The 14726-nt window shown below is 39.1% G+C and overlaps 2 protein-coding genes across 2 annotated transcripts in view; both read left to right on the plus strand.

Moving 5' to 3' along the window:
- LOC141587301 (SPX domain-containing membrane protein At4g22990-like) overlaps positions 1–14726 on the plus strand; it is a 189991-nt gene that overhangs the window by 107343 nt on the left and 67922 nt on the right. The window lies entirely within an intron of this gene.
- Positions 5043–5555, plus strand: LOC141588704 (uncharacterized). Its single transcript, XM_074410133.1, has one exon. It carries the CDS (start codon positions 5043–5045, stop codon positions 5553–5555), a length of 513 nt encoding a protein of 170 aa, XP_074266234.1.

Genomic DNA, 14726 nt, shown 5'->3' on the forward strand with positions numbered 1-14726 from the left:
ACCGCAACATAGTTTTTCCGATAATTTTACGAAATTTTTAACCTAAGTTTTTTGAACATTATGAGTGTCATGGTATTTTTTCAGAATGTTCACAAGTTTTAAATTTCAAATTTTGAATTCATTTCGAATTTTTGTGATTTATTAGAAGATTATAGCTTTTTTATTGTATTTTAGGTCCATTAATGAACAATTTTAGAAATATGAGTTAATTATGGTCAAATAGTTAGTGGAGACTAATTTTGAGTCCTAAGAGGTTAGGGTAATTAACTTATGCATAAATATGAATTTATGTATTTTATTGTGATTTTAGAAGGTTGAATCACGCAAATCCGTAAAAACCGATTAAAATATACGATATTGGCTACTTAAAGGCGATTTAGCATAAAATTGGGCATGTTCATACATATTATAATGCTGCATTTTCTTTATGATTGTCATAATTTTATTTTATGTAATTTTTGAATTATGCAATTTTACTTAGTATGGCCTTAGTTTTTAAATTGATATTACCCGAAATGTATGGGAATATCGATTCGGTTGTAATTTATTGTGATCTCGTATCACCGTTTTGTAATTTAATAGATTTATTTTATTTTAATTACAAATGTATAATAGGAAATTATGTAATTTGTTATGTAATTTATTTATTCCGGAGTTCCTTGAAGACGGAGTCACTCGAGAAGGCGATACATAAAGACGGTGTTACCTCGAGATGCGTGCCTCAACCGAAGTTCAAGGGACCAATGGAGTTGGTTTCCGAATATGTAATAGTTAAATAGTTTTTCTATTTTAGGAAGGCCATACTAGGATTTATTTTTTATGCTTTGCTTTTTATTTTATGTCGCATGCATTGCTAAATCGCCATAACTAAAACATGCATTATCATCTAATCGAGTTCATCGACCGTGTCAATTACAATTATCGTAGTTCACCGCTTTAGTTCACTTAAAACGTGATAGATAATAAATTGACATGACCTCTCGCTAAAATAAACAATTGAGACATAGCCTTACCAAAAAGTAGAAACCATGAAAACCTATTTCGTGAGGGAGTGCACTCGGCCATCCCGGGGTACAAACCTTGTTACGTAGGGGAAGTGGGTGATAAATGTCTATCCACCGAATTCGTGTTGATGAGGGTTTCATTGGCCATCCCGTGCCCAAATTAATGTGAATTTGGATCATGGACACATTTATTCAAAATTTGGATTGACCTCAACGGAAGTATTCGTGACCGTAGTCGCATGTGTTCCGGGCTATAGATAAACATTAGAGTAATTTTATCGACCAAGAGTTCTAAAAGTAGAATCGATTAAGCGTTAATCCACCGAGTTATATTGATAAGGGTTTCATCGGCTATCCCGTGCCTAAGTTGATATGAATTTGGGTCTTGGAATCATTTATCTAAGTTGGGTAGAGGTCACTAGATAAATGCAATAAAACTTGTTTAAATTATTCTTACGAGTATTATTTTTAAAAACGACATATGTTTTACTCCTTCTATTTTGTTTTGTAGACCACTTCTTTTTCTCATAACAAATGGCTACACCAAACCCAAACGCCACGCCTCTCGCTAATTCATCATGGCTCCGATCCTTCATGGATCGATGTAAACTTGAAAAGAATGGGTCAAATTTCTCCGATTGGGATGCCCAACTCAAATTAGCCGCCCAAGGTGACGACAAGCTTCGTTACCTAACCGAGGCCTCTCCACCCGAACCTAATACTAGGTCGACCACCGCTACTAGGGAAGCATATGAGGCTTACCATAAGGAGTCCGCCGCAATAAAAAACGTGTTGGTCTTTGCGATGGAGGCGGATCTCCAAAGAAGAGCCTTTAAGATGGGCACCGCTAATGAGATTTACTCCAAGCTTGTGACAATGTTTGCACAAACTCCGCGGATCTTCCAATATGAGGCGGCCGCGGCATTCTTTGATCTCGACTTCAAAGAGGGCCAAAAGGTTAGCCCTCATGTGCTCAAACTTATGGAGCTAGTCGAGACCTTGAAGATTCCAAAGGTTGAAATCCCCAAAGAACTTGTTGTAGATAGGATTCTACACTCCTTATCCAAGGTCAAAGCATATGTTCAATTCCGGGTGAATTTTAACATGCAAGACAAGGACGTGTCTCTTGAAGAATTGCACAAGTTACTTGTGCAAGCCGAAAGGGACATGGGGTTAAATGTGAACCCATCCAAGGATGTGCTTAACATTAGCACCAAAAGCAAGGGGAAGTTCAAGAAGAATGGGAGGAAGGGTAAGAAGCAAGCTCCCACTTTCACCAAAGCTAGGACTTATGAAGCTAGCACTTCAAAAATCAAGAAGGGTCCTCTTGATAAATACCATTATTGTAATGGTATTGGACATTGGAAAAGAAATTGTTCCAAATACCTTGGTGATATTAAGGCTGGAAAGATCACTCCAGTAGGTAAATGACTATCATTTCTTTTATGTTTCTAATTCAAATATGGTATTGTGATACAAAGTTGTGATAATGTATCTCCCTTTTATTGTAAATAGGGCCTCCACCAAGCAAAGACAAGGGAAAAGAACAGCAAGCTTGAGATACCATCAAGAAGCTAGGAATAGCTTTCATGGAGCTTCGCTTTTTATTGTCTTATTTTAGTTATGTTTTGGATTTTAGAACCTTTTAATTTCCGTGTTCGACATGGAAATGTATTTTGGATAATTGGTTGTATTTTGGATAATGGTGGCTTGGTTTGCAACCCAAGTCACCCGTTTTATCATTTTATCCGTGTTCTAAAATTCGTATTTAAATGCTTGCTCTTAGAAACATATGATTATTCACTTAAAGTGATCCAATAGACAACTATAATGATGGGATTCATTATATGTCCACATGCTTAAGGCTTGTGTATGATCATTTATAAAGTGATTTTGAGTCTATGAACTCTCTTAAAGGAATGTCAATCACCAAGTATACTTACAAAATCTAAAACTATTAGTCAACCTATGAGATAGTTCTCCTTATACTTCAAAATTCATTATTTGTGTCTCATTAGCTATCTTTGAATCTATAGTGTATTCATTCTAAAGATAGAGTGGGAGAAAATGAAGACACAAAGATAAAGAACACAAAATTTGTGTACTTGTGTAAATGAGATCTTTGCAAGGGAAAATGATTTGAATAAAGGTATATCTATTTATACGGTATACACGAATAGATGAGATCTATGGTCTCAATTACATCTACATGGAAAATTGAGACCAAGTGATATAATCGAAAGAATATGTTCTCAAGATAACTACACGAGGAGACCAAAAGAAAGTTTTGGAATAAGAGTGACTAATATTAAGTCTTAACAAGAGTTTTTGACTAGTTTATGATGATTTTTTTTACCAATAGTTTCAACCTTGAGATTTACTTAAGAGCCTAAATGAATCAAAGTAACATCCTAGTAATAAACGATATTTATGACTAGAGGTTGCAAGGATTGATATACCGATATCCTCAATTGCTAAGTTTTAACCACGCAAAAGTCATTACTTAACCACATTATGAAAATGAATTGGTTAAACCTCCTTCTGAAAAGGGTATTTTGAAGGACGTGTATTAGATATTATTCATATTTAAAACAATGATATTGCTACGAATCATTCTGACATGAATGAGTTAGAGATTAAAATCTCTTTCCATAAGGTTAAGATAAGACCTCTTCAAAATAGGTATTTTGAAAGGATATGATGGAAACATATATGGTTTCATCTTAATAACTTTGCAAAGCAACATACATTCCAATTTTGTAATGTTTCGATTGAGTAATCAATTTCGAAACATATGGAATTAAGTGGGAGTTTAGAAATTATCATGTGAAGACATGGAATTTAGTGGGAGCAACTCATTACTCATTAGGAATGACGAGCTAATACCTTCTTTCACAAAGAAGTATTTGAGTTTTCAATTCTGGATAAAAATGGACTATGATGAATCCAATTACATCAAGAGATGTTGGATAAGTATTAAGAGATACACATCGAATCAACAAAAAACATAGGTTATTCATGTAAATGAAAATGGAATTGCCATTAGCAGTCATGGTCGTTCATTGAACCTAAGAACGGTTGATCTCATGATTATTAGTAACTAATGTTTCCCCCATTAGAATATTCATGCACATGTCCAATGGTGAATCATATGCATAAGAGCATGATGATTCATTGGCAAGCCATACAAGAAACGTCATGAATTCTCGAGGAGAATCCGATGAGCGATTTCAGTGATTGACAGAATACTCTGTTATGTGTCAAGAGATTGCACATATTAAAATTCAAACAACATGTGAGGATTTATGAAAATCCTAAGCTTTTCAGCTAAAAGGAGAAATAAGAATTTTGGAATAGTGCTTGGTTGAAGTAAGAAGTTACTCAAAACTAATATTCCCTAATAATGCTAGGACTTGTGAGAAGTGCTAGGCTAATCATCTTGACAAATTGTTGCAAGACTCTACAAAACATATACCTAGTGCATTGTGTGTGGGTGAAGTACTTGAACAGTACAAGTTATATCATTCACCACAAATTCGTTTGTTATGTGATAATTGATTAGGAAGTTCTTTCAGGATAAAGAACCGAAACCAAGGTTGGGAACCTAGATGTGTACTTGGTAAGGTTCATGTTGTGAGAAGATAACATGAAAGTAAAGAAGATAACTTTCTATGGGATAGTAGCACTGAATACAGGAGGGTGCCAATGGTAGCCTGGGAAAAAATATGCAGGCCTAAAGAAGAGGAGGGATTAGGACTGAAAGATCAGGGTATAATGAATAAAGCTATGATTGGAAGGCTAGTGCACTGGATAGCTATAAAGAAAGACTCCTTATGGGTGAAATGGGTGCAAAACAATTATCTGAAAGGGAGGGATTGGATAGAATATACCCCATCAAATAGCTCTAGCTGGGTTTGGAGAAGGATATGCAAGGTGAAGGAGGAGATGCTCCCTGGTTATGCGGCTGGTAAATGGAGTGCTCAGTCAGAATACTCTACTAAGGATTGATATGAATGGCTCAAGGGCTCTAATCCAAAGATGGCCTGGTATAAGTGTCTTTGGAATGATCATGTGATACCAAAGCATCAATTCACAGGCTGGCTAGTTGCACATGGAGCTTTGAGAACGAGAGATAAGCTGATTGGGTTTGGACTGGACATTGAAGACAAATGTTTACTCTGTGCACAGGAGACTGAATGCATTGAGCATATACTATGTGAATGGATATACAGTAAAAGAGTCATACATGCTATTAGTCAGAAAATGCAGATCAACTTTCCAGTGAATGACACGATTGTATGGTGTACGCAAAGAACAGGTTCGATGTTGCAAAAAGGAATGCAAGCAGCTATGATGTGGGGTGTGATATACCATATTTGGCAGCAGAGGAACAGAAGTAATATGGAAGGGATGCTCTTAAGGCCGGAAAGATTAGCAGAACAAGTGATTGACGAAGTTAAAGCAAGAGTCCGAGGAAGGGATTACAAGGTTTTAACTAAAACGGACTTAGAATGGCTAAGGCAGAAAGATTTGTATGTGTTAAATGACTAATTGATGTATACTCACCAATTGTAACCTTTCTTATAATTTATTATATATTTCTCACATTTTAAGAAAAAAAAACATGAAAGTAAAGGAAAATGCGATTATAAGAAGTTTGAGCACATGGACACATGATATGTTAAACTTCTATTGCAATCAACAAGTGTTTACAAACTTACGATATGCATCACAAGGTTGTAATATGGTATTGACTACCCGAGTGTGATGTCGACATTTGGTGTTTGAGTTATTATTAACTCACCTTATACTTTGCTATATCCAAACGGGTTGTAGAGACAATTGAACCCCGTTAAAGTGAACATGGATTAACATTGTATTTGCCCATAGTCACTTACATGAGGTGACGTCTCGAAGTGACTAGAATGCGATGCGATTGATGGCAAGTTCAAGTGCCATGGAGTCATATGAGAATGACTAGTCGATCACATAGGCAGACTGTTACGAACATTCTTGTCGGGCCTTATGACCGCTTATAGAGTTCTGGCAAATTTATATAGCCTGGTCGTGGCGAGAGCTACTATAGTATTCAAATGAGTCGATTCTTTTGACTAAAGACTATTCGCCTAAGATGGCACAGTTTCAGATTAACTTTGATTTGTGTTACTACGACCTTCGTAAATGAGGTCATATGGGCACATTTTGGGTTATGATGGCTGTGGCTAGTCGAAGGGAATGAGTGCGATAGGAATTGTCCACCCCTAGTTAGGGTTATAACAATATCTCAGGGCCACTCGAGGAGTAATGAACTGGAAATGCGTGGCCACGCTCGGAATGTATCCATGGTGGAAAAATCCGGTCAATCAGTTATTCTCCAGATCGAGGAAACCACTCTCGATATGATCACTTACAAGTACGACCTGAAAGACACCTTGCATTGAGTGGGAGATAGTAATAGGACAAGAGAATTGGTGACGCACACTTGTCGAGGACAAGTGGGAGATTGTTGGAATATGTGTCCTCCGACAATAATGCGATCACAACTGTTGATCATGATGATCACATGTTTAAGTCTCATTATAAAGAATACAATTGGGAAGTAATATTTTACTGTCAACTGGTCCACACATATCGGTAATGATTGGCTGACTAGAGTTTGACATTACTGTCGTGCGACGGTGGTGACCAGTTGATCCCCTTTGGTCATACCTAAAGGGTAACACACTTAATTGATCATTTAATTGATCGTATGACAATACGGGTCAATTAAAATATTTAAAATTGACGGACGATTTTGGAAGTAATATTTACGTGTCTTATTGAAATTTGATTAAATAAGATACGGTCTAAGTAATCGAATTGTTTCATTACTTAGATGAAATTATTGTTTAAGGAAACAATTGCATATTGAATGAATGAATTATTATAAATACAAGATGTTGTGATTTATAAATTGATAAAATATTTTGGTACAAGTAATTATGAATTACTAAGTCGATTTTTGTATATGACGTATTTTTATTAATACGTTGATTTTTAATATGGTAAAAATACATAACAATTTTATGTGACATATGGCCTGTGACATATGACAAATTGACATTTTGACAAAGATAAAATGGAGTCCATTTTATCCATATGTATCGAAATTAAGGGGAGTATTAGGATGATATTGTGTTGATTATGTTAGTGGTAAACATAATCATTCCCTAATATACTAGCCATGCAAAACCTAGTGATTATTGTGAAGAACAACTAGTGCATGCATTGGCTCTCTCTTCTTCCCCTCTTCCACCCGGTTTTTTGAGAAGAAAAACACTTTGTTTTTCTTCTTATTTTACCTAACATACACTACAAAATTATTGTTGTTGTATTCATTCATTTTTCATCTAAAATTTTGAGTTTTAGAAAGATAAAATTCTTCCTTTTCTTCCTTCTCTCTAACCGAAATAATAGAGAGTCCAATAATATTTTGGGTCATTTTTAATACTAAATTAATATTGTTCTAGTATTCATAATATTAATTTGATTAAGAGTTTGCCTTGGGTATTTTACTTTGGGAGGGATTCTACACTTGGATCCTAGTTCATCCATTAAGGAGAGCACAAGAACAAGAGAGTAGGAGAACTCTCTTGTGCCCATATAAACCGAAATACCAATGTAAGATGAAGATTTCCTCTTTAAATTGTTTATTGTTTGCATGCATAAGATCACCAATTAATTTTATGACTAAATTATAACATTACATATATGAATATGTTGAGTAAAGAGATCTAGATTTCTAACAGTTACAAGAGGGCAAAAGAGGAGATTTTTTCTTCTCATTCCATTTTGACCTAATTCTCTCATCAAGAACACAAAAACCCTAAAATTAATTAGTGAATTTGGGGATCTATTCTAGCAAGAACAAGAGGCATTTCTCATCACGTTTTGGGTGCAACGATTAGGAGAATATCAATTCGATATTGTTCTTAGGCCTAATTTGCTAGGACCAAAGGTTGATTCTTAATCTCTGCTATTTTTTTTATGCAATTTCATTCATGACTCGTTTTCATAATCATAATTTCGGGTTTGGGGCTGCGAGGCTTATGTCAAGTGGAGACACGAGGATAAGCTCGGCCCGCGATCGGTCAAGACATACTTTATTGGTTATCCAAAAGGAATGTTTGGTCATTACTTCTATTGGCCTACCGAACATCGAGTTTTTGTTGCGGCTAGTGCAAAGTTCTTAGAGAAAGAATTTCTCGAGAACAAGTCAAGTAATAGAACCTTCGAGCTGTCGGAGATTCCAGAACCAACAACCGAGGAACAGATGGAGGAAGTTGTTCCTTCAACTGATGATACGGTTAATATTCCTCAGGAACCTAGGAGGTCGGGTAGAGTCTCTAATCCTCCAGACAGATACATTAGTATGGTCGAGGAAAATGACATTTTGCTCCTAGAGAGTAATGAACCCGCTACCTATAAAGGTGCCATGGCCTATTCCGACTCAAAGCTATGGCATGAAGCCATGCAATCCGAGATGGACTCCATGTATGAGAATGACGTATGGGATCTTGTTGGTTTACCTAACAAGGTACGACCTCTACAGTGCAAATGGCTTTACAAAATAAAGCATTCTGTAGACGGGAAACCAGATACCTATAAAGCACGACTAGTGGCAAAAGGTTTCACTCAAGTGCACGAATTGCATTATGATGAAAGTTTTGCACCCGTAGTTATGCTGCGTTCCATTCGGATAATCTTAGCGATTGTTGCTTTTCATGACTATGAAATTTGGCAAATGGATGTGAAAACCGCCTTCTTAAACGGTTATTTGGAGGAAGAGTTGTACATGGTACAACCCGAAGGTTTCATTGATCCTGAAAATCCTAAGAAAGTGAGCAAGCTTAAGCGTTCCATTTATGGACTTAAGCAAGCTTCTCGGAGTTGGAATCATCGTTTCGACCAGGTGATAAAAGAGTATGGTTTCACTCGATCGGTCGAGGAACCATGCTTATATATCAAGGTGAGTGGGAGCAAGATTGTTTTCTTGATATTGTATGTCGATGACATACTCTTGATTGGGAATGACATTCCTCTCTTATCTTCGGTAAAAGGTTGGTTGAAGAACCATTTCCTGATGAAAGATCTGGGTGAGGCACAACGCATATTGGGAATCCATATCTACCGAGATAGATCACGACGGATGTTATCACTAAGTCAGGAGTCTTATTTGGATAAGATTCTTGAGAGGTTCAGCATGACCAACTCCAGGAAGGGGAACCTTCCAATGACGTCTGGGATGCATTTGAGCAAGTCTCAGTCACCCACGACGCCTGAAGGAGTTTAACGCATGAGTCGTGTTCCTTATGCATCTGCAATAGGATCAATCATGTATGCCATGATATGCACACGTCCAGACGTGTTATATGCATTGAGTATGACGAGTCGGTGCCAAGGCAATCCAGGTGAAACACACTGGGTAGCTGTTAAAAACATCCTTAAGTACCTACGGAGGACTAAGGATTGGGTATTGACTTATGGAGGAGATACTAAGCTATGCGCAATCGGTTACGCAGATGCTAGCTTCCAAACAGATCGAGATGATTCAAAATCTCAGTCTGGATTCGTCTTTACTCTTAATGGTGCTGCGGTCAGCTGGAAGAGTTCCAAACAGAATGTTGTAGCAGATTCTACTAGTGAATCTGAGTACTATGCCGCTTCAGAAGCAGCAAAGGAAGCTATATGGATGCGTCAATTCTTACAAGGACTATCCATAGTTCCTAGTTCGAATGACCCGATCACTATCTATTGTGACAATAGAGGTGTCATCTTCCAGGCTAAGGAGCCTAAGTCTAGAAACAAGTCTAGACATGTACATCGGAAGGCTCACCTGATCCGTGATTACGTGGAGCAAGAGGAGATAGTGATTGACAAGATAGCTTCGGATGATAACGTCGCGGACCCTCTCACTAAACCGTTGAACTATGATAAGCATGAAGGGCACGTTATTTCCATGGGAATTAAACGTGTTCCTGAGTTGTATTAGTTGATTATGGATTCGATACATTATCTTTTTCATATGCTATTTATAACTTCATCGTTGTATTTCATATTTTATTTTTCATGTGGTTTGTACGACAACATTGAACGCCACAAAGTGAACTGAATTACATTATATTTGTTTTGGTCCGTAATCGCCTACATGAGCTGATCACATATACGAGTTATAATGATACCTCGTAGGACAATTTTTGTGACAATGTAATGGAGTCCTAAATGTTTAAAAACATTCGGTGCCAGGTCGTGGATTGGACGTCCATTGTGTTCCTAGAGTCGATTCTTTTGACTATCGACTGTCTCTTGAGATTAAGGCAGTTTTTTGGGTGACTTTGGTTTATTTCTCATGGTCGATCGTAACAGGAGGCTAAGCAGATTTTTTCTGGGTCATTACATACTGTGCTTAAATCTGCAGGATTCGAGTTGAAGAAAATATCCAACCTTTATCAGGTTTAGTTATTTCTCAGGGCCACTCGAGGAGTTGTAACTGAAATGCATGGCCATGCTCGAATGATGATTCGTTTATCAGTTAAGTTACTCCCTCGTCGGGAAACCCAATCTTGATATTGATCACTTGTAAAATACGACCTTTGTGAATACGGATTTTGCAAATTGTTTTACATTGAGTGGGAGAAATTTTAGGATATGAGAATCGGTTATCGTACATGCACTTGTGAGGACAAGTGGGAGTTTGTTGGAGCTTGTGTCCTCCACAATTAGTGTGATAACATTTATAAATCTATTATAGGTTCACAAGGGTATACTTCGTATTTTATCAGTTGATTAACGATTACTTAATAACGGTTGGCTTGCTAGAAAGTTTGACGTTATTATCATACTGATGACGGTGATCAACTGGTCCCTAAAAGTCACACCTAAAGGATGTGTTTGAGAGATGTGATTATATGAAAATATAATCACATTGATGCCTGACAAAAAGGTTAGTCCAAATATTTGACTAAACAGTTAGTCAATGTGATGATGAGACGATTATTTAATACAATTAAATAATACTAGCTGAGACGAATTAACTGTCAATTCGTAAATTGAATATAATATGTTATATTTAATTAATGTACATAATGTTAGCTTAAACGAATTAAGATGTTAATTCGTAATTAAACATAATCGGTTATATTTAATTAGTAAATTATAAATATGCGATATTTATAGTTAATGGATATATTATACGATATTGTCAGTGTAAATGTTGACAGACCGGTATTAATAAATCGACTGCAAGCTATTGTGTGTGGACTTATTAATACATGTCGGCATAATTGACAATTTATAAAAGATACACATTTTATACATTTATAAAAAACCAAAAATAAGAAGATTTCTCTCCTTATTTTGGGTTGGTGAAACCGAAATTTAGAGAGAAAAGAGGAAGAATAAAATCTTCCTCTTTGGACTCTCATTTACACGGTTACAAGAGGGCAAAAGAGGAGATTTTTTCTTCTCATTCCATTTTGACCTAATTCTCTCATCAAGAACACAAAAACCCTAAAACTAATTAGTGAATTTGGGGATCTATTCTAGCAAGAACAAGAGGCATTTCTCATCACATTTTGAGTGCAACGATTAGGAGAATATCAATTCGATATTGTTCTTAGGCCTAATTTGCTAGGACCAAAGGTTGATTCTTAATCTCTGCTATTTTTTTTATGCAATTTCATTTATGACTCGTTTTCATAATCATAATTTCGTTATAATCCTAATAATCTTAAAGGAAGTATACCGATATTTCCCACACATACCTGACGTCCTCGGCCACCAGCAAGTGCCTCAACGGCAGTAGCCCGCAGCCGGTTGGCTACCCTTCATAAAGCCACGAACCGGGATGCCGCAACCTTCATTTCAAAAGGAAAATTCTTGGCAATTGGACAAACTCGAGAAAATGTGTTATTAAACGGAAACTATACAAGTTAGAAGGCTCACCCTCCGAATCAGATGTTACCACTCGTCCAAGCCAGCATCTCTCACCGCCACGTCAAAGTCACGTAACTTGTATATCGTCATCATCCCCGTCGTGTCGGTGTACTCAAGGGTCTCGGGGTACTCTGGGGCTCGATACCCGCCGCCTCGACCTCCTGCAAAGTCAAATGATTTCCGTTAACCGATGATCTTTCATCGTATGTTCAAATAATCGAAAATGAAAGAGGATAAAGCACTTACCACAACCGGCCAGTACGCCAACCTCCCGTAGAGGAACGCTGAGTAATCCTCACCAGGAAGAAGGAGGGCGTCGCCACCGACGCCAGCCAGGTCAGCCTCCCTCTAAGCCTCAGAAGGCTCCCTAAACATCGTCCGAGGAGGATCGATGGGAACCGTCAAGACGTCCCGAGAGCACTGACGAGCCAGGCGCTCACCCAAGTACCACACAGGACCAATCGACCTCCTCAGCAGCAGTCGGCTCGAGCTCCTAGGTCGAAGGACCTCAGCCACGAAAGGAGGAGCGCCAGCGTACTCCTCCCAAGGCCTGGGCACCCACTAAAAGCAAACGAAGGGTCATTCTTATGATCGATTCTAAAAGAAAGAGGAAGAGAAACAAGCAAAATGTAAGGTGAAATACTCACGCCGTCTAGCTGAAGAGCGTTCACCTCCCGCCGACAAACGTCGTGGAAGGAACGCCGACTCCTCGTGCGGCACATCACCCAATCCCTCACAACGGGATAGGCCTTCTCCACCGGCTCCGTCCTCTTGGGCGCGAGGCCCGAAAAGTAGGAGTACACCCAAGCCTGTAAACAAGAAAATCAACAACGATCTTTCGTGATGTGAAAAGGAAATGATCTTTCGTGAAATGAAGTGAAGGTTCATACCTCCAATAACAGTCCAGGGCCGACAACAGCAGAAGAAGTCCCCTTCTCCATCAACTCCGGACGAACCATGGCCCTCATGAAGCGGATGGGGACCGTAAAACCAGCAGTGACTCAGTCTCAATGGCCTAGGGAGCTCAGGTCAGAAAGAAAGGGAAGAAGCTTCGTCGAAAGCCTCTCTCCCTTGTCTCCGAGGTAAATCGAAGACAAGAACAACCAAATCCACAAGCGGACTCTCTACTCTGCAGTGCAGGGAGGAGGGGCCGTCTCCCTCCCCTCGATCTCCACTGACGTCGGGGTCTTCCCCACGAAGTAGTCTCGAACGTAAGAACTAGGCACCATGCCAGGTACCACAGCCGCCTTCGGCGCCAAGTTCCAGCCGATCAGTCTCCTAGCCTCTGCCGAGTCAACCCTCATGGTTGTCTCCGGCCACTCTACCACCTCAGTCCCACACGGCAGACCATAAATCATGTCGTAGTCCTCCAACGTGACCCCCACCTCACCATAAGGCATGTGAAACGTGGAGGTCGTGTCCCAAAACCGGTCCAAGAAAGCTCGGACGAGACTGAGGTTAGCCCGAAGCTTCCTCCTCGCGATATCCCTCCAAGCCTTCACCAAGGCGCCGAACGCTCCCCTCTCGATCATGGCTCGCTCCACAGCTGACAGCCTCTCGTAGCACCCCATCACCATCGTGTAGCCCGAGAACGACCTGATGTTCTCGGCCTCCTATGATTATTTGAAACAAAAGCTATATTTAACTCAAATGGAGAAGAAAAGGAATGGCAAACATAAATGAAAGAAGATGAATGAAGAGTGATGAATTCGATTTACCAAGCTCTTCAGCGTCCTGTAGGACAGGTGACCCTCCGCAGCCCAAAGCAGGTGCCTACTGTCCCAGGTCTCAGCCCACGCAGGTGCTCCCTTCAGCTGGCGACCATCCCGTCCAATGTTGGCCCATCTCGGGGCCTCCTCCTCCTCAGCAGCCTCCTCCTCTAGGACCTCGTCCTCAGCAGCCGTCACCGCGGCAGTGAAAGCTTACTCCAACGCCTCCTCAAGAACCTGAGAATGGTCAACAGCAGTGTCCATGTCTATGGGATCCCTCCCAGATGTAAAAGCCTCATCACCTGCAAAATTGAAGTAAATTTAGGCCTCGTCAAGTGACGACAAGCCTTGATTAGGGGATTTTCGAGTTTTCGGAGCTCCAAAGTCGCTCTTTTCTCGCCATCTTTGGCAAATTTCCCACAAACCCGTCCGCTCATGTGGTGATTTGGGTCAAGTCAAGCCTAAGTTGAAGCCTAGTCATGGGTTCGAGTCGGAATTTCGACAGCATTTCGTTATAACGACGATTATGCCCTAGAAATTGTCCTGAAAAAGCCGTCACAAACCAAATATCAATTCCGAGAAGGTAGGAAGTTTATCCATCACGCAAGGATTCCAAATATCAATTTTCTTCACAAATGGGCAATCCTTAGGCTATTTTCGAAGCGATTTACGGTTTAGCTGTGAAACCGTCTCAATTACACTCAAATGCTCAAAACTCAACGAAAATTCGAAACAAATACATGGTTATGATCCTTATATTACCAATTAGCCATTTACAAAGTCAATTTCACAAGGCAAAGTCGTTTGGGGGAAAAGCCCTAAATTTTCGACTAATTAGGGTCGAAAACCCTAATTTTGTCGGTCCCATTTGATCAAATACGGAAGATAAATGCAAGATTGATACACATACCTCGATTAGTCCTGGCAAATGCAAGATTTTTGATCAAATTTCGACGGAAGTGGTTGGAATTTGAGAGAGAAATTGAGAAATTATGTTTCGAATAAATGAAGTAAAACCCTCTATTTCATCGGGTTTTTA

The sequence above is a fragment of the Silene latifolia genome, chromosome 6, assembly GCF_048544455.1.
Source record: "Silene latifolia isolate original U9 population chromosome 6, ASM4854445v1, whole genome shotgun sequence".
NCBI lineage: Eukaryota > Viridiplantae > Streptophyta > Magnoliopsida > Caryophyllales > Caryophyllaceae > Silene > Silene latifolia.